Below are 22147 nucleotides of genomic sequence, written 5' to 3'. Positions count from 1 at the left end.
AGTTTGATTCAATAGAAAAAAAATTGATTAAATATAAAAGAAAAAAAAAAGTCATGTAAAATGAACATACATATTACAATTTAGAAATTGCCTTTCTAAGAAAAATCCCACTGTCATAAAATATATCGACATCCGAGACGATACAATCGCTCTACCTACCGGCATAACAATGGTTAATGGTGAGTGAATCAGAATAAGTGTTTGCATTAGCAGAAAACTTGAGAATGTATTTACATACATTAATGTGTAGCAATTTTAATCAATTTCAAGGAAAGTGACCGCTCACACCTAGTTGACGAGTATTTACTATGCATTACTATGTATATTACAGAGTATTGCATATATCAAGCATGTTATAAATGCACATATCAAGTATTGACTGTACATTAACTATGGAAAATCTTAATATTTTGGCACAATGTCATGGATTCTAAAGATATTTAAAAAAAAAACATAGTGTGAACAAAATAAAACTATTATAAATCAGTTTCCAATCATTTAAAATTATAAACAAATATAGACAGAGGTGTCAGCATTATTAATTAGTACAGATTTTACTCTGTTGTAAACTAAAATAAAACTCTTTGTTCCTAAAAACATTGTAAACACATTATTACTCTTAAATCTGTCAAAATTTCTATAAAATAATTCTTAAATTTATTTTTAAATACTATATACACATATTTACGCTTTCTTAAATAATTGTCTTATTTTGTCAATGTCATAGTTTTAAAATATTCTAAAATTGAAAAATTATTTTTAGTCGAGAAACTACTTAGAACTCTTTTCTTCAATAATTATTATTAATCTGATAATTTTTCTGTGAGTTTTATCAAACAACCGAATGAACAAAACCTTTTAATTGTGAGTTATTGGGTTTAATTGACTGAAAAAATGACATCGATAGAAAAAAAAAGAGGCTAGTGCTAGTTGCAATATAAGATACTGGTCATTTTGAAGGCTTATTTATGGTAGAAGATAGTTTGGAAATATTGAGTTCAAATCAATACTCTCGTGAACTTTGATTATTTAAGGAGAAAATACTACTCAGAATATGATATTTATAATACAATCATACTTACTCTAAATTAAATATACAGACTTTGATCCATTCTGCGGATGGCACAGGTCGACAAGACTACACAATATAATGTTTCCCTAAAACCTAATCCTAAATTACAATATCGTTCGCACACTATCACATTTGAATATACTTTGGCTATGTACGGATTATTCCAACAACTAGGATTACATACAAAAGGTTAAAGGTACTTAATTATAAGGTTCTGCTAAATTTCACCTTGGACAGCTTCTAGAACAAAGAATGTTTTTTTTTCTTTACAAAAAAGTAAAATGGATAAAAACATAATATACACCATTTATTAGAATTCAAAGTGTTGTATAATTATGTACGACATACGCCATATATATTTTATTTATTCGCTATGATATTGAATTAGTTTTATTAATTATTTTTAGTTATTTTGAGTTTTTTTTTAATTTTGGGAAAAGTGTATCTCCGAACTTTTTAAGACCCTAATTTTAAACAAATTAATATTATACATAATGACTGGATATGTTCAGTCAATGGCGTCACATAATGCGATGATTTTATTGACGAAAATAAAGTTTTACAAACGAGGTTTGGTAAAAAGATTTTTTTTCAAACAAAAAAAACTTGACTCAAAAAGACATTTCAAATCACGCCTCTTTCTAAACTGATACATACTGGCAGTATTATATACCACTATAAATTTGGTATTACATATTTTGGTATGTACGAACCTAAAATTAAAATATATTATTGTACGTAAAAAAGTGTGATATAATAAAAAAAATGTGTTCAATTTGCAATATAATTTCATAAAATTAACAGGTATAAAAAAAAATCGAAATTTGTTCGTAAATATTTGATTCAATTTTAAAAATATATTCACTCTACAGTTGTGCTTTGGCTCAATTTATTAGAATAGACTTTTATTCCTATCTGGTATTAATGTAAAATGATGTTCAGAGATTTTGTTATTCAATCACTTTTTCAATTAAGAATGGCACTTTAGAGCTTAATTATAAATACTGTATTTGTAAGAGTTCATTAAAAAAGAAAAATTATTGATAATATTTATTTTAAATCAAAGCGAGTGTGTGCATAAATAATGTCTTCATTTTTTTAAATAAACTTTATTGTATGTAGAAAAATCAAATTAATAGCCACACAATAAATATTATGCATTTGAAAAATATAATTTCAAATTTTTAAAAAGAATTTTTCTGAAAGAAAAAAAAACTTAAATTACTAACTTAAATTAAAATTCATATCTCTTAACTCCTAAACATCACCTTTAAAAGAAGCGAGTTTATTTAGATTATACCTACTTGTATTGTGCGTTGTAAATTGATTTAATTTTTACATTGTAAATTTTATTACTAGTCATACCTTGCATACTTAGTCATACTTATTTTCATGAACAAAGTGCAAACAATTTTCTTAATATTTGATCATAACTTATCACCTAGTTTGATGCCAATGTTTTAATTCAACTGAAACTTAGATTCGTTACTCGTTGTAGGCATGTAAAAGATTTAAAATGCAATTCACTTTCGTAACAAATACCTGTATATCAACTTAATTTAATATTTTATCTTATCAGTTTTGACTGCACAATGAATGCATTTCAGTTTGACTCATATATGGCTAACATAATCCAAATTAGTGGATAAAAAATGTGACTTTTACACTGCATAAAATTGGATTTCGTGCAATGATAACCAAGATAACATTGCATCTACCCAATGTATCGCCATACACATTAACAAAGGAAAGAGATTTTCCGTGTTTCAAATAATAATACTGAACTTTTCTGAATAAATCTAAAGATATTGTCATGTCAAACAGTACAAGTGAACAGTACCAATTGTCTAATATAATAATGTAAATTATTATTATTGAAACATAATATATTATTCTGATACTTGCTAATTTAGCATTATTGGACAAATTGATAATGTATCTGAATTTTCCATTGCTCGAATTTAGCTCTAAATTTTACAAGATTTAAAAAATCTCGTTTGTATTTTTGTAGTGAAAAAAAACTTTGTATTTCTCTTTTTAAAAGAAAAGAACAGATTTACAAATAAAATAAAAACAATGTAATATTTTCAGCGTAGTCTTCATAATGAGTCATGGTGCATTTTATATTCAATTCCTTACGACGCTATCTACAATGCAGTCGGAGATATGAATATTTAATATGATCCTAGCGCCCTTTAGGTGCATCAGAGGGTTATATCGCAATCCCCTTTGATGGCCATAGCGGCGGGCTAGGGGAGGCTCGGGGGCTGCGCCCTCCTGTGGGCGGGGCTGGTGGCGATGGCCTGTCTCCTATGCAGTTCTGTAACAGTTATGGCCACCTGCACGGTCCCTTTACCCTCCAATACATCGGCGGCACAGCACATGAGTTTCTGGAAAGAGATTAAATATTGAAGTTAAAGCATTCATTTGCAGAGCTTACGGTATAACATCGGCCGGAGATGAACGGTTTGTGAAGCATTAACCATCCTGCCATTTTGAACATTTATATGTGAGTTTCTGGAAATTCTTACCACCATATTTAATTGATTTGTCTGTGAAACAATAGAGTTAAAAAATTAATGCTGTGAGATTCTTCTGAATTATTTTATCTACTACGAGACGTCTGGAAATACTTTCATTAAAAAATCGTATTTAGCTAAAATTATGCACAAATAAAAGAGTTTGTATATTCATAAATAGTTGTTTATTTGATATAAATAACTTAGCAGCAAATACACAACATTGTGTTATAAGAGGAGTTAACCCTCAAGCAATACATATTATTGCAAAACAATAATAAATTCTAAATCACTAACATTTCAAATGAACCTGCAATAAATGTTTTCTATATCATATATTATGTATTTATCATTTTGGCAACAAAGGTTCGTAAGGCAGTTTATGAATAACAAAACAGTCCATAATAAGTTTAGTAATACATATTTTACATAATGGATTATTTGGGTCTTTGGCCTGTGCATGAAATTAATTAATAATCAGAAAATATAATGTTGATACAAGGAAGCTTCATAAAAAAACACATTTAATACCGATGGCAGCTACGTATACTATCGTATCCCATTCATATTTAACAGTAATATGTAGACAATTACAACATGTAACTATAAATCCCTTTATTCTAATTTTCAATATATCTAAAAACAAAGATTTTTTTCCAGTAAAAAATCGTTGAATGGAGGCAAACATGGCGCCGCCTATCCCACGTATCTGTTACAATTCATTACGCCATCAGTATGTATATTGTCCTGTGTGCGGGTTCCGTTTGCTTTACACGCACAAATGTTATAATGTTTTATTAAAAATTAATACATCATCCAGAAATAAGTATGTAGGTACTTCAGATACAAAACAAAAAAACTAATTTGAGTTCTCGACATGGAGAATGACATGACTTTAATGGTGATTATTAGAACTTGGACAAAACTAAAGTATGAAATACATATGATTACATACATTGTTTTTCAAAAGTATGGTATTTAACACATACGGAAATTCAATTAATTTAAAAAGTAAACTGATATATCCCAAGTTAATGATCATTTGAATGAATGCAGATAAAAATTCCATGTAAAAAATCGTAACACTAAAATCTCAAAAAGTGTTGATTGTAGACAACATTTTCAAATGTCATTCAAAAACACATTAATTTTTTTAAAGGTATAATCCAAAATTCAATTTAATAGTTTTAGAATTATTACTTAGGTGAACAAAAACATATTTAAATGGCTCTCCTGAAAAGTTGATGTTTTCAACATATAATAGTTTACGTAGCTGCCATCAATATGTTAAAATCTTCATATTTTTAAAAGTTCATTTTAATAATGGTGTTGACTTTAATTGATTGAGTCTGAAATCCAGTACATACTAGTTGCTAAGTGTGCGCGGAATACAAAAGTATTATTTATGTGGCTTCCTTTTATCCTTACCATATTTGTAAAATATATAGCGGATTACATAGTTTTAAATTTTACACATTAAGGTAATTTTTTATTAGGCTCATTAGCAATTTAAAACGTTCACATTTAAAGCAACATAAGTTCTCGAAATAAAATCAATATATCATTAAAGTGAATGAAACAAAAACAAAAAGATTGTACTTACATACTGACTTGTTTGTTATAAGTAAAAACTTTAATTTTGTAGTATGTAGTATGTTAAAAATACTCATATTCTTATAAAAATAACACTACCATTTTCTATGGCACTAAATATCATTTCTATATCAATTTTATTAGCTTTATTTTTATTTGCAAAATGTTAAGGTTATAAATTCTCATAATTTCCAAAAATACTGGTCAGGCAAAAAATCTCAACATCATATTAATTGTTTGTTAATATTTTATAGTACATATGTTTAACCCAGGCACCAATATTAAAAATGTATGTCTTAAATCAATTAAACATTTAAATGTTTTGGTCCATGTAAATACAATTGCCACACCAAATTTTGAAATTACAATTTTAAAAATTTGTGTTTGCGAAGGATTTGAGAATGAATTTAAAAAAATCAAGTCACATCTTTTTCAGGGTAAAACAGAAGATAGAGCCCCTTTATGGCATTATTCTAATTGCTTACTTTGTAGTAAACCTCGTCACTAATTATTATTACATAAATTACACAAAGACAACCATTTTACAATCGCAACTTAAAAAATAAAAATGAAAGTAAATATGCAATAACTAAATTAAAATTTAAGATGATAGAAGTTTATAGTTATACTTTGTAACTACAACCGACTAAAAATGTCTCATTTTGAAGAGAGTTCGTTGATTAAAACAAAATGAGATACATTTCATTATATAAAATTATAGAGTTGGAGATAAACATAAATATTATTGAAGATCTTCTAATTTAAGATTGCACTCGGGGTTCAAAACCATATATAAAATATGGAGAATAAGGTCGCAATGCTGACAAAGATATTTAATAGGTCTGTCAGAGTTGTTGTTTATTTGCCAGACTGAGAAGTCCCTATCAATAAAAGTATTTTGCCGCTCAATCAACTTCTGCATTTATTCCGATAAATTATTCTTTAACCCTATTTCTTAACCATTCATTAAAATATGCATATCCATCAATAACTGGAAAAAAAAATGTTACTTCACATATATATTTAACCATTCCTGTTAAATGCTGGTTTTCCATTGCAGATAATACACTAGTGTTGTGCGATATAATAACCAGTAACATACAAAATCAACGCAGTGTTAAGCTATTCTACACCTATATGCATATGTATGTATAATAAACATTGTGCATTAGTTATAGGGTCACTTAACAGAGTATAGGACTTAAATAAGTATTTACTGTTACCATAAAAATATAATTATTTGTGCGTTGGATAAGACTCCAGTGTATGACTAGTAAGGAATACAAATAAATAATCAATACCTTATTCGTTTATTTCAATTTAAAACTAAATGGGGAGAATCCAACTTTATCTTTTTGGTTCGAGTCTAAAAATATATGCGAGTACTGGTACGAATACTGAAATGGAATAATAAAATAAAAAAATCCCATCAGTATGTATGTATAAGTATCTTGAGTAAGACTCACTAAAAATTTGACAGATAAGTATGTGAATCAGAACTAAAAAAAATAATTTCATATGTATTGTAAGAATAAGAACACATATTTTTAATATATTAAAATAAAATCCCATTGTTTTTATGTACTACTTATATTTTTATAATTTGACAACCAACTAGTTTCGGCAAGAGTATGCCTTCTTCAGGGTTAACTACAAACTAACATAACATAAATCCACACACAGACCCCCTCTCCTCTCTACTTCGTAGCCACGCCCACTCTACCCTCACTGTGAAAATTTTATATATGATATGTTAGTTTGTAATTAACCCTGAAGAAGGCAACGTGTTGCCGAAACTAGTTGGTTGTTAAATTATAAAAATATAAGTGATTCATAAAAACAAAGTGATTTTATTTTAATATATTCAATAATAATGTTCCAGAAAGTAAGTGCTTCAAACATAAAAAATAAAACATATTTTAATTTAAGAAGGAATAATATTGAGCTGAAGTACCTAATAATTAAATTATAATTATGGAATATAATTTGTAAGTGCTAAAATAATTTTGTTGGTAAGTATGTTTTTAGTCAGTTTTTACAAGATCTTATAAAAACTGACTCTTGGCTTATATTTTTTTATTAAAATGAGTGTTTTTATGTACTACAATTTTTAAGTATAATTTAATACAATTTTCGGCTTAAAAGGATTTATGACAAAATAAAGAAATGAATTCTAGTTCTTACAAGTAATTCTCACAGTAGGGCCAAATATTAAATGGGTATAGCTTAAATACCACTGCAATTATTATCATTCTTGTGAAAATGTACTGAAAAATGTTAAAGAACAAAATGCTTTTTTTTCAGAATCAAATTTGTGTAATTTTGGTGATAATATCATTTATTTCCACAAAACAAAACTTTAACATATAAATTATCGATAACCTATCATTTATAATATGTGTTTGTTTTCCTTGCAAAAATGGTGTGTATTCCTATTGTTGTATTGTCTTTTATTTTTAAAAAAATCCTTTATTAAAATTAATCAAAAATCGATAAAGAAGGAAAAATAATGGTGCAAAAAAAATATTCTCGTGGTAATATTAATGCGGCCACAAGCTTTATAATTTCTAAGATTACTACTAACATCTAATTACTTCTTACAATATATAGGATAATGGTTGGTTAAATATATATTTTGTAATGTATACAGTATATAAAAGTCCATAGGCACATCTTCAAAAGCAACACTACTGAAACAATTTTTAAAGATCTAGATCGGGGGTCTCCAAACTTTTCCTAAGGGCCACACTGACTCCTCCACTATATCCCAAAAGGCCAAAGCCTATCTAGCTCATCACACCAACTTACTGTAGTTTTGAATTACGCATAATTTTTAGTTTCTGGATTAGCTGCTGGCTGTCCATCTATGGCGCAGGATGGAATTCGGAACTTTGGTTGGTACGTACGAAAGACTAAGACAGTCGAAGTGTACAGCGCCATCTTGTAGTGAGTAACGGAGTTAAAGCATGTTCTGGAAAAGTTATGCTGCGTGATTGCTTGTCTGGAAGATTTGAGTACTTTCGAGAGTCTTCGAATATGTGCTACACACGCATCATGTAAATACGGGAGATAAACAAGAGTCAGTCATCGTTTCAAAGACAGTCTTTTGAATTTGAAGATGAGTTTTTAACTTCAAGTGTTTTCTCTGATCTGAAAAGCAAGAATGTATTTTTGCTAGCCATAAAATTATTTTAATATGGTAAGTTACCCTATCCTGCGTGTTTATCACAAAGTGCAAAGTATATAAAAATCAAAGGGGATATCAATATTTTGAGATTTAGTCAATTTGTATGTGTATGTATAATTTGACATGGAACAATATCAGTTCTCAAAAAATACAGTATAAAACGTTGTTATTATAAAACGAATTACTCCAAATTTACAAGAAGAATTAAAATTTAAAATTCTTTACGAGCCAACGTAGAAACCCTCGCAACGGAACTTAAGAAAAATAATTGAATTCATAATTGTTGGGGGTTTTCATATTGTCTTCAGTCTTGCACTCACACAGATTAGTTGCATGCATTTGCTTATGGCTTTTACTGCTTTAGGAACTACGTATATGTGTGAAAAACACTCTAAAATGAAATGTACAAAAAATATTTTCAGATCCAAATTATGTAATGAGCATTTGAAGTCACCGCTGATAATTTTCATTGGTGAACTGTGGCGGGCAGGACAACGGGCCGTAGTTTGGAGACCCCTGATCTAAATAATTTAGCTCATAAATGCAATAGGAATAATAACACGCAAATAAAACCAACTAATCTCTAATGTGATTATGTCATTTCACCCAATGTCCCACAATAATATTACATTCATATTATTATTTTAGTATGACAGTGAATATAAAGATACATGACTTACGCATTTAAGAACATATATTATATTAGATATGTTTGCATAAATTAATACACTTTTAAAAATGGAAATATAAATATTTTTCAATTAATCTTTTAATTGCTGCAGTCCATATAATGTTAGTACTCCATAAAAATTTGGGAGTGATTAATACTTTTGAAATTGGAATAATTTGTACAAAAAAGTCTTAGTAGGAATGTTGTAAATTCCGATGGAAAAATATACCACTCAGACAGACATTTTCATTGAATATTTTCTTGACTCGAGTTGCATGTGCATTTGTCACATGCTTTATGGTTTTTTAGAAGAAAAAAACACTGATTTATTTTTTAACAGTTGCGAGATCAAACATTAACACATTTTAATATAAAAAAGTCTTCTTTATATGCCGAAAACCTTGTTATAAAACTGTTCACGAGGAATATAATATGACGCTATATCTCAAGTAAAGATTTAAAATGGTATAAAAATTTGTAATAACTAACATTACTTGTGGTGATAAATAAAACCTAACCCTATATTATTGCTTTTCCAGAGGATCATTAATTATCAACGAAAATCAAATACATACAGTAATTGTGACTGTAAAGTACAATTGTAGGAATCTGAATACGTATGTATTTTGAGAGATCGGTAATACTATGACTGAATTTTAGGAACAGTTTCATTGAATTAGAATATCTTCTTTCATTCACTTCTGTTTAGTCTTTAAAACAAATGTGAAATAAAAGTAAAACATGTGGAATGAATAGACGAGAAATCTTCTCTCGTATACAAAATCTCAAATACAGTTGTATTCACGAGATATTGTAATGGATACAGTATCTCGTGAATACAAAAACATTTGACATTTGATTTTTTAGATCTTCCATAGCAACTTTCATTAATAACTTTAAGAAGTAATGTTAAAAAATCTTTGTTGTTCTGGTTGGTAATTTCCAACACTGAATCCTGTACAGCATAATACCGAACATATATTCTAAGCAATAAGGGTTATGTTTTAATCACCCGTGAATGTTAGCTGCACCAAAACATCACATTATTTCATTTCAATTATTCTATTAACACATTTCGCACCTTCCCAACTACACAATCTAAAACAGTCTGATTTTGTATCAATTTCTATGTTTAATATACCTACAAGGCAACATACTTTCGTAGCACAGTCCATTCTTGTGTAAAATAGATATTTTTTTAAATTCTAGCAGATCTACCGGTGCTTTCTATTTTCAAACACAAGCTTAGTTTTAGGATTAAGACAGCCACATGTGTATAAATATAAATTTCTGTAAATCAACAGACTTTTATATAAAACATCCCCGAATTAAATGTTACTCCACAATTACTCGAGCTCAGCACAATATGGGAATATGATCAATATTCAAGAGTATAAAGGCAAAAGTCACTTACTCTCTTCGGCTGCAAATGCACTTTATTAAAACAAAATAAGGTTAATTAAGTTGGAGCACGGATATGAAAAATCTCACTTTATTAAAAATTGTCTTATTCGTTTCCGATACCGATAATACAAATGTATCTTAAATTCTCGGGTGAAGTGAACAAATTTTGGTTGCTTTATATGCAACAATTGTTATATAATAATAAATGTAAAAATTAACATTTTGATACGGTCTTATTCTTATTTGTCGAATTCTTTTATAATTAACTACGTTACCTTATTGAATTATGTACGGTTATTAGGATATCACACAGATAGTTATTTTATTATTTTGAACTGTTTTCCAGCATCGAGTTTGTGACTTTTGTCTTAATGAGAACAATATGTGCATTGTGGCAAGACATCACGTAGGGAAAATGAACTATTAATTCATGTATATTCAGTAGTATACACTTAGCCTAAAAAGGCAACGATGGATGCTTAACTCCATCTTTCCGAGTAGAATCTCTTAACATCACCATTTCTTTAAATTTAGAGATGATTTCTTAACATAATACTATAAAGTATAAATATATAGAGAGAGCAAAAAATAGTATGGTGTTAAGTACGAAATTTAATAAATAATTAAGTAGATTAAAATTAATAAGTTTTAAATAAATTAATAATACAATTTGTAAAAATAATAAATGCTTAGTGTGCTTAGATGAATGAGTAATATAAAAACACTACTATATTTTTAGCATAATACACATATATATAAATAAACAAATTTTAAATAAAAATGAACACAAAAAGAAAAACGATTTCTTAAATAAATTTATAGCTTATTGAATAGAAATATTATCCATTCTTTAGGAGCAGTAGCATAATAAAGAGAAAATCAAGTACGTCATCTTTGGAATAAAATTAATTAATGTTAGCTATATGAATTAGGTACATTATATTATCATGATATGCTCGTATGAAAATAACTTTCAGTGAATTTGAATATTCGTAATATGGACTTCACTATAATTGAATTCATAAAGAATCCATTTACAAGAGTTGTACTTTTTTAGTTTTTTGAAAGGCAATAAAACTAATGTTTAATTTGGCAGCGGGAAAATAAAAAGAAGTAAAAGGGTTAAGAAGAATATTCCTATACAGAAATATGAAATGATTTTATCACGTTCTGAAACTGCGACACTTTCTGTTTGTATCGTGTTCAAATTGTTCTTTATATTCAAGTTCAAATTGGTACGTTTATCGTTGAAAAATCTTACTCGTTTAGTGATGATGGAAGAATTAGCATCTAATGATTTCGACAAATCGTCAGATGTATCCATCTTCTTCGGCGATGATGGTTTACTATTCCCATTCATCAATGGCACCACAAAATTAATTTTATTTTTCTCTTTATTATTGTATAAAAATGGAATTATTTTAAGTGTCTTTACACTACTATCGATAGCATCGCTATCATCCCCGTTTGAATTAGTGTTGTTATTTTGATAATAAATATTTTCAACTCTGTTGACAATGTAGTTACAATCATTTTGCGCAAATTCCGTCGAGTCTTCGTCGTCGTTACGAGCGTTGAAATTACTAATGCAACGATCTTCCGCATATCGATTACGGTACACGGGCTTAGCTTGGAAAAAGTTGAGATTATCGCGAAATTTTGTGGAAACGTTTTCGTAAGTATTGTCGGTTTCTTGGGAATTATCATCTGGATGGTTTTCGTCTACGTCTATGGGATCGAGGATTTGTTGATGGACTACAATATGTTCCGTCTGTTGTTGGATAGGTGTGACGTCATTCTGCGAGTCGGTGTGATTGTCGGTGGCGTGTGGAGGGTTGCGGAGACTCAGCAGGCCGGAGACCGTGGCGAGGATGGCGGCCATACGGGGCGCGGGCTCGCTGTCCAACTCCTGGGGGAGGATGTCTTGTGGCCGACACACTGCGCCCTGCAACCACAACACACGCCACCGTCACTCACTGACTCCATTTTGTTATTTCTAATTACACCTAATAGCCAAAACCTCTGAAACAATATAAAAAACCAAATCCGGATATTCTACTTTTCGCAGTACATTAGGGACACCGCCGATGCTATGTTATTAGTGTTACTTTAAAACAAAAAAAATACATTCCGATATTTCTAAGTTTTAATATTTATACTAATTATTATAATAAATGTAATTCATTTGGATACGTAAAGACAGCGTCCGAATGTATACTCATTTCGATATGTTTCTATTTTTTAATTGTGAAACTTATTAAACAATGAACATGCGCATCGAGCTGAATTCCATACCCACCATCAAATAAAAATTATATACTACAGTAATAATATTATCAATATGCATACAACTGTATGCATACAAATGTTACAAATAAAACATTTGGAATTATGTGGATTGAAAACAAAAATGTTACAAAAAAAACAATATAATGCACTTACATATGTTTACTTGAATAGTTTATAGTTTATGATTGAAGGGTTTTATTAGGTAGTTTTAATGCGATCAGGGTTGGTAATCCGAACGTGTTTACAGCGCGCTATAACGCGTATTTAGTATGTAAAAACGCGCTACACTCGCGTGGCCGTATTATTTATTTTGTATGTAAATACACGAGAAAAACTGTTTTCTCGTGCCACGAGAGTGGTTCAGGTTCAGTTCTGGTAATGTAAAAGCGAAAAGGAGAGAGTTAAATAGTAAGTTAATATTTTTTATTTAGATGAAAATATACCTAAACTTATATTTCATTTTATGTAATAAGAATTTAATTACTTATATTTTGTACCTTTTAAAGAAAAATATATATAAATTATTTTCTTTTTACAATTTTATCTGCACACAGTTTAATTATTTTTTTATATCTAAATATGTTCTTTATACAAAACTGCTGTGTTATATATGTAGTATTTACGTAAAATAATACTTTTTAATTTAATTTTTAAGTTTTTCACATTATATTGAAATGTTTATATTATTTTTAATATGTATCTTTTTAAGGTAAAAGGCACTGCCTGCAGTGTATATTAATAAATAAATTAATAAATAAATAAAATTAATTAATGTGTAAAGAGATCAGATAAACTGCCCAATGACAGGTCATACGCCTTGTAAAATGAATAGACTTCTGTACTACTTTCTCAAAAATGTTTTCCATTTCTGCTGAAATATCCGTCTATCTACTGTACAATATTTCTTTGGCTTCTTTTTTGCGGGATTTTTAGATAATTTAATTGCTTTATTTATTAGCATCAAATAAAACAAACATATAATAATAGTGTAATATAAAGGGAAACATACCTCTTCAACCCCAATTTTCCGACAAGCCTCCAGGAAGTTATCCACATTCCTTCGGCAACGAGCCATTGTGAGCTTTGGCTGGAAAGGCAATAATAAAATAGTATGTTAAGCAGAAACATTGCTGAATTACTTACGCTAATGCGCTTTTACATATTAAAAATGATGTGTTTGCTAAGGAGACTTTTCAATCCAGAGTGCTGAATACAAAGACTGTTTATTAAGAGTTATGAACACTATTGTAGTCTACTGCACAAGGCCGGCTATTTGCCGCTGCAGCAACGTAGGCCCCAACTACCTCACTATCCCCCCTCCTCACCACATACTTCATATCGTACACTACAAAAAAATCATTCAAGGTACATGCGAAAAAATTAAGAAAAAATACAACAATAGTGGCTAAATATAATATGTAGAGTAGATTGGTTACAGTACACCGGAAAATATCTCAATCTGTCTCGTGGTCTAATGATCAGCGCATTTGCCTACCATGCAAGAGGTCTCGGGTTTGATGACGGACATGGTTGACACGAAATATTAATTTAAAAAGGTGATTGATAGAGTAGCGGACTGTAGTTTTTCTCTCAATCATTAAATTTGAAACCAGGTTGTGTCAGGTTAAAATAATCTTATATTTAAGTAAAAGCTTCCTCTTTTACAAGATATCAGGCTGCAAGTCGGGAGGTCAGGCTCGGGCTAACTCTTCGGAGTTTAGGTATAAAAGTGTGTTTGTCACGGAAACAAAATTTTACAAAATTTCGTAAGACTTATATGTTTTATTAAAATTTTTTTTTTAAAGTAATATTTATGTTTTTTGATAACCATTTTTTATATTGAAGGTTTTTCTTTCGATGGAATCGGCTTAATTTTAGAATACATTCAATGAAATTGCAACTTTTATGATATGTTTTTTTTAAAAACCGATTTGAACTTCGTTACATATATACGAGTGTTCATCTTTTCGTGCTGATTCCTGATCTATACTTAACTCATTTTTGCCAAAAATGGTAGTTACGGCCGTCCTCCGCAAGATGGCAGTACACCATTAGGTGCAGAAAGGAAAATGATGAAGAGTATTCACCTGAGTAGCGGACGGGACGTGGACAGAGGCCACAGCTCGGGGCCTGACATGGTTGGCAAGATGACACAACACCACTCCATCCGCCAGCACCGGAGCCAGGTCTCGTGGGAGGGACATCTTAAGACGATTCTCGATGATCTGAAATTCAAATTCGTTGACTGTTCTTAAAAATATATAAGTAAGGAAGTCTCAACTATTTGGTTCTGTCTCAAATTATGTAAAAAGAACAAACTAAGAGTGACTACTCGATGAAGAGTTTACATACGAAGAGAAGTCCCTCTACTTGTGTTTTGTTTGAAAAAAAAAATATGTTTGCAAATATATTGTCGTGATCGTAGAACGACGGATATGCGAAAAATGCGACAATGACTTAATTTGATATTTGATCTTAAAAAGATTTTATAAAGGCTTTATATTCCAAGTTTGGAAAAAGATTTTTATAAGTAATCCAAGTATCAAAGGATGTACTTATCAAGTTATGACATAAAGTGTCAAAATATAATTTTAATCGCTCTCATGTAAAGTTGAAGAAAATCACATGCGTCGTTGTTCTACGATCATGACGATATAAAAAAATATAAGTTCACATCATGCATCGATCTCATTTTCGAGTGTTGTATTTGTAAATACATACAGAGCGTTCAAATCTTTAAAAGGCCTTTATTAATATTTTAGTGCCTGTAGGTAAACCAAGTAAACATACAATTTTTGCTTGTTTAAGCAAGCATTTTTGAATAATTTATAAGATTTTTTTTGCTACAAACACATAAGCAAAGTGTATCGAAGATTTTAATGGAATTTATATATTTTTTACATTATTTATTTGATAAATAAAGAAATATGTAATAGGTATTAAAAATATTATTTAATGCTGTTTTACAGAGAGGGATGCTTCTATTTTTAATATTTTACAGCAAAAATATGTAATACTCACACTCCTTAATTGCTGAATAAGTTCGGATTCTTCTTTAGCTCTATCAAACTCTCTCTTCATAGTAAAACTGAGTTTATCAGGTGGCAAATCCTTATTCCAATTTATTCTAAGCGGATTACCAGCTCCCGGTAGAGTATTAGAAGTATAACTTAAAGACGTAGTCAAGAGCTTTCCATTTGTATCCGTTCCATTTGGAGAATCTAGACTCGTTCTACCCAGAGAATTAGATTTGTTCAATGGGACATTATTATGCGACATGTAACTACTCGCACCTTTGATGGGCGAAACTGGTTTAATATATCCACAGTCCTGCGGGGACCGATCAGCATTTAAGCGAGACATTGTGTAGTCCGCGTTTCCATTAACGGGAGAGATACAATTATTGCTGTTTGAAACGGGAATTCCGGTTGGTGAATATGATTTCATCGCACTTCGCGATGGGACGACTTTCTGCACGGGTCTTTTATTTGCCGACAACTCATCCGGGTTCGCCGACAACCTCGCCTCTGCATGATTTGGCAGTCCGTTAGTTTGCGAGAGAGCGCTGACGGGAGTAGAAGCTTGGAACCTCTTGGTGTTGAGAGGAGAGGAAGGATTGTTGTTGGATGACAGGATGGGTGAAGTGAGGGATGGACTAGATGAGCCGATCGGTCGGTGGTGGTAGCCATTGGCCACGGGGGAATGTGGGGTGGAATGGGACTGCGACGAAGGGGAGAGAGTGGCGGAAGAAGGTGATATTTGGTCTCCACGGGGTCTGTAAACATCTTGCTGTCTCTGTTGACGGAGGGCCTCTTTGTATTGTCTGAAATAAAAAGCATCGAAATGATAAAACCTCACTTGCCTCGGGTTATAACATTTTTATAATATTGTGAGCATAATATTGGAGTTAAATAAAATGTTAGCATACATCGAGCCGTGATTGCCAAAACATCGTAATTGACGGGAGCAATATTTTACAGGAAGTTATATTTTATTAATAATCATTAACGAATATACTTTGGGAACCAAGTTTGTTTTGAATATTTATTTTATTGATATAAATAAAATAAATAGTCAAAACAGAGTTTGATTCTCAAAGTGCATTCCTTGTTAATTTAGAGGAAGAAGTGTTCTCCTGTAAAATATTGTTTTGTCAGTTGCAATGTTTTGGCGATCGGGGCTCAACTATTTTCATACATAATACTGCATCTATTGCTAATATTCTGAAAAAGTTCATTATTTCACCCACATAAAAAGATACATTCATTTTGATAGAAAACATACCTGTAAGTTTGTTGTTGGTTAATCAATTTTGACTTATCGTCACCATTGGTTAGATTACTGCCATCTGGAGATATACGGCATCTGGAATAAGGAAAAATTTTGATAAAATTATGCAATAAAAATACAGTGAAACCCTGAAATCACATCCTCGCGATTTGCGTTTTCTCGTGATAAACGTAAAATTTTTGAAGTCCCATTGACTTTTCGCAATAAACGTTGGAGAAATTTCCAATCCGCACTGAAAAGTGACAGCTCAAGAGTCTGAAGTTAGTCTCTAACACTATACCAACTTTATTTCAGAGAAATTTGTGATATCAAAGATAGTTTATTGCGTTTTGGGGACATTTATTAACGCCATCTTCTTATTTTCGACAGCTCAAAAGTCTGAAGTTAGTCTCAAATCGTTATACCGACTTGTGGGATTTTTATTTTATTCCCACTGAAAACTGACAGCTTAAGAGTCTGAAGTTAGTCTTCATCGCTATACCAACTTGCTGGTAAGTTAAATCAAAAGAAAAAACCTAGAAATCATCAGTTTATTTTTATTGTGTTTTGCGTTTTACAAACATTTATTTTATGTTTTAGCTGTAATCTTAAAGATTTATTGTGTTTTATGAACATTTATTACTTATAAGAAAATAAATAAAACAACTTTGTTTTTAACCACTAATTTTTTATTTTTCACCGACCGGTTTCAAAGCAAACAAAGTTGTTTTATTTATTTTATTATAATGAATAACCACGAAGTTAATGCTTCAAATATAAACTTTATATTTATTACTTATATTTAAAAAAGTTACAGTAAAAAAATGTTTCAAACATTGCTCCATAGATGGTTAAATGAAATAATTTTTGAAATTCTAAATAAATATTTTTCACTACCGTCCATTTACATTTTTTGACAGTCTCCTGAAAAACGTAATTTAGGGGTTTTACTGTTTATACATGTTTCCATTTTAACGTGATAATGCAATAACAATGTTCTTGTGTTTGAAAACGGGTATGTATACAATTAAACGTAAAACCGCAACACAATCAACAATATTCTAACTTAAATGTTATGTACGTAACAATCTACACAAAGTTATTTATTTTACAGGAATTAAGAAGCAGGTAAAATCGTGCAGTTCTCCGTATTGGCCAAATTAATAGGTCGTATGTTTAGTTAACCAACAAAGCATGTATGTTTGTTTTCCATTGGAAAGCGGTTGAATAAACTGTTATATCCACTATTTCGGGAATAACACTGGCTAAATTTTCCACAGAGGGTGGAATACAAACTCCGTTAGCTTATGTATAATAAATCACTGCACAACTCTGCTCCGGAATATCTAAGGGAACTATGCATTCCAGATGAACTAGCTGACAGGCGTCTTACGCTTAAATCAGCTATGTCTACGGCGAGAGGAAAAGTTATTATACCTCTACGCAAACAGCGCACTAAATTCAGTGAACGCGCATTTGCGGTCGCAGGCCCTATGGCATGGAATGCTCTCCCAGCAGAGGTGCGAGGCTGTGAGAGTGAAGTCTAAATCATTTGAATAAATCCGTAGCATGTGATAACAATATAAATTGTTTTGATTAAATTACAAGTTTAAAAGCTTCAATTAAATTTATTTATGTATAGAATCAATATGTAAAGCGCCCTTGAGGTATTATATTACGAAAATGGCGCTATATAAGTTATCCATAATAATAACATACCCGAGGTTAGGTGTCACCGGAGGTGTCTCGCCCGACAGACTGGGCCCCCGAGAGCTGTGGGTGGAGGGTGGCGCAGGAGACGGGGACAGGGTGGAGGGGGTAGATGGGGTGGAGCGCCCACTGCCCACGCCACCGCCTTCGTCTACTCCAACTGAAATATTATATTGATTTATTAGCGGTAAGTGGGCGTAGTCATACTACACTGCACACTGTTTGGATTCTCCGGCTTATCATCTTAAAGACATAACAGAAGGTGAATCATACATTTCCTGTATGTAAGCAACAAATAATCAAAACATCCAAGCTACTGATTACCTAGCACAGATGTCAAATTGCTGACCGTCAGGGAAATGGAAAATATCCTCAATTGCCCACTCGGAAGTAATGTGAACAACTACTATACAAGTAGACTCTTCAGTTAGTTCAAATAAGTTTAGTTACCGCCGTCACCGCGCTCTTCATAACCAAATACTGTATTTTAATCAACGCGTAACAAACACATCAAAGCATAACATCGTTTTTTTCCATCATCTTCAACTGGGGTACGAGCTCCCTGCATCCACTGCTAAAATCCTACATATGACTCAATCATCAATTCGCAATAACGGTTTTTGTGAGTAATGGAAAGAAAAATTTACAATATTAAATTGTCTTAATACCTTATTTTTATTATTTACATCATGACAAACTAATATTAAATAGTTTATCGGGACAAAATATATTTTAATACTTTGTTTTCTTTATAATGTATTAATATTGTAATAATGTGTAGATTTTATTGAATTAAGACTCTATGAAAATAATGTATTTGAGTGAAAAAAAAATAAAATAAAAGGAGCCTTTTCCTCGGGGGACCACTGATTAAACCTGAGGATGTTAAAAAGCTCGCCCCGGGCTCGCTCGGGCTTGGAGGGGGAGATTTAGCACAATGTAAACTCTCGCCTTCCACACAGTAGCTAGGCTCTTTATAGACCTAGGCTTGGAGGGCGAGAACTGTTCACGGGAACCCGTCACAATAGATCTTCACAGGTCGCAGTGACGTCAGGAGCTTGCGTAACACTGACCCCCAGAATAAAAATGTCTTAGTACCTACTCTTAAAACATGTTCCAAAAAAAAATTTTACTGAAAATTTTTTATGCAGTAGGTACCAATCAAAGTATAATATTATTTTTGTTTAGAGTGGTTTTAAGTCTATACCCAAAAGTTGTGATAGTTTTCAGGTAAATGGATAACACTAAGAACTGTGGCGCCCTCTTTGATTACAGATATAATACTGTGATTTATTTATGCTTTTGCAATTTTCTTTTTTTTTTTATTAATAAATAATGTTCCATCACTGGCGGAAACATTTTTTCAAACATGCTAATCTATCTCATATACTGCTTTTTGTCTGCGTTCTTCTTCCTATAGTTTCGATCTTTACAGACTACATATCAAAAACTATGCTCACCGATCCCGTCGGAAGACCACCTCTTCTCTCCGCCGTCACTGGTGCTGTAGCCACTGTCCACATTGTACCTGGCCTTGTGCCTCAGGCCCTCCACGGCCGGGGGCACAGCAGGGCAGCCCGCCGGTGGGGCAGAGCACCCTGCATGAGGCAGGGGGCGCATCCCCCTGCGCTGGGGCTCCTCTGGACCGCCTCTGCGCTGGAGGGTATCCTTCATGGCCTGGTTCTCCAGATACTTGAATATGTGAATACGACCACGTACGCAAATCTGTAAACGGGGTGTAATTTTTTTATGTAAATATTTTAAATTATGGGCAATTTTTAAGTAGATTGTAAATAATTGTACTAAATAATGGTAATCAAATTTTGGTAGAGCGTTGATTGAACCTTAGATGCAGATGCTACAGCACTACACTGACTCATTTAAAACATACCATATTTATAAAAAAATTGTCTTGTATATTAGATCAGGGTCCTTAAATCAGGGTAAAAAGACAATTTTTTAATTTTCTTTGGGGCACAATTTTGATCTGCTCTGTGAAAAAGAATTATTGTATTTTTTTGGAGTTTTTAATTTTAAGGTTGCTACAGCATATTTTTTTTGTAATCATATTTAATAAACATGTGAATTGATATTCTATTAAAAGAAAACAACTATAGTTTCGGGAGAGCACTCCTCCCATCGACAGATGGTACAAAACTTTTTGTTTGTATCACCAGTCGATGGGAGGAATCCGCTCCCGAAACTATAGTTGCGTTCTTTAAATATAATAAATGACATTAACAACAAAATTTTTACTTCATAATAATATTGTACATGTGTTTATTTTTTCAATAAAAACTATTGCAATTTTTTTTTATATATATGGGTATAAATAGGTGTGAAGGTTTTCAGTCACTGTTATCAATATGTTTCTTTTTTGGGTGATTTTTGGACGTGTGTGTTGGATTTGTTCTGACGTTTCCGCTACCATTGCAGGAGCCATCTTCCACACTTCATTACAATCAGACGACACATTCAATCGCCAAAAGCCGAGAGGATGTGCACGAAAAATAAGAGGCAATTGACGACGGGCTTAAATTAAACTCAACATGGTTCCCAGCACTGCATACAACAAAAACTAATAGAAATGTGCCTACTGCCGACTGCGACATGGTACGAATTACTAGTACTTAAACACTTACCTTTTTCTACAAAACACACAGTTTACCCTGAAGATGGCTCCTGCAAAGGTAGCTGAAACATCGGAACAAATCCCACACACACGGTATCACCCAAAGAAGAAATATATTGATTCATAGGTATAGTTTTACAAGGCTTTTAATTTCTCCTTTTTTTTCCGTCGTTATGCCTACAAAATATCTTTCTTGTATTTTTTATCAGTCTGTGTGAAGTAGGAGTGTGCTGGATTTGAAATAACAAACCACAAAATGAACTTACAGTAGCGGGAGGTGACACTAGTGGGTTGTGTTCCAGGTTCAGTACAACTAGACTTGTCATGTGACGTAGCTCTAGCGGAAGGGAGGATATGCAGTTGCAGCTTACATCCAATATTTCCAACTGCAGGTATGTTATTTCTAAAAAAATAATGTTTTATTTTTTATTTATTTATACAGTCAAACCTGTACATAAAAAAAACCTATTTAAAAAAGAGCTGGGTTAAGGTTCTGTCATTTTAACCCTGAAAACTTCGGTAAAAGAGACCGGTAAAAACTCTGTATAAGAGAGATGTTCTATCTCAATTAACTTCTATATAAGAGAGAGCCAAAACTGTCACCTATAGAGATATATATATTTATAGAAAAGAGCGTTCGGTTTGCAGATGTAGCCGCAGCGTCACTGCTTGTGCACATGCTGACAAGTTCTGACAGGTTGTTATGTACATGCACCCGACCACAGAACCTCGGTACAATTTGTATGATGTATGAGACATACAAGATACTCGACAGTCAGAAGGGATTTGAATACTGTCCAGC

General features: G+C 31.6%; 1 protein-coding gene across 2 annotated transcripts in view; it reads right to left on the bottom strand.

Moving 5' to 3' along the window:
• Positions 1-3074: 3074 nt before the first annotated feature.
• Positions 3075-22147, bottom strand: part of Lrch (Leucine-rich-repeats and calponin homology domain protein) — a 62226-nt gene continuing 43153 nt past the window's right edge. Inside the window, exons 3-10 of one of the 2 annotated variants that reach the window (XM_088231824.1) lie at positions 21612-21748; positions 20174-20438; positions 18723-18873; positions 17019-17099; positions 15756-16557; positions 14822-14959; positions 13744-13821; positions 3075-3462 (exon numbers count right to left, since the gene is read on the bottom strand). In XM_088231824.1, the coding sequence (XP_088087950.1) occupies positions 3322-3462; positions 13744-13821; positions 14822-14959; positions 15756-16557; positions 17019-17099; positions 18723-18873; positions 20174-20438; positions 21612-21748 (1793 nt within the window). In that variant the 3' untranslated portion in view covers positions 3075-3321. Of the gene's footprint in view, positions 3463-11382; positions 12391-13743; positions 13822-14821; positions 14960-15755; positions 16558-17018; positions 17100-18722; positions 18874-20173; positions 20439-21611; positions 21749-22147 lie in introns of those variants that run through there. The other variant, XM_088231823.1, reaches the window with a different exon arrangement.

Source organism: Micrasema longulum, unplaced genomic scaffold, assembly GCF_059751315.1.
Source record: "Micrasema longulum isolate JH-2025_06_02 unplaced genomic scaffold, ASM5975131v1 h1tg000923l, whole genome shotgun sequence".
In the NCBI taxonomy this organism is placed as follows: Eukaryota; Metazoa; Arthropoda; class Insecta; order Trichoptera; family Brachycentridae; genus Micrasema; species Micrasema longulum.
The sequence above is the reverse complement of the archived record's forward strand: the minus strand, read 5'-3'. Positions and strand labels throughout refer to the sequence as shown.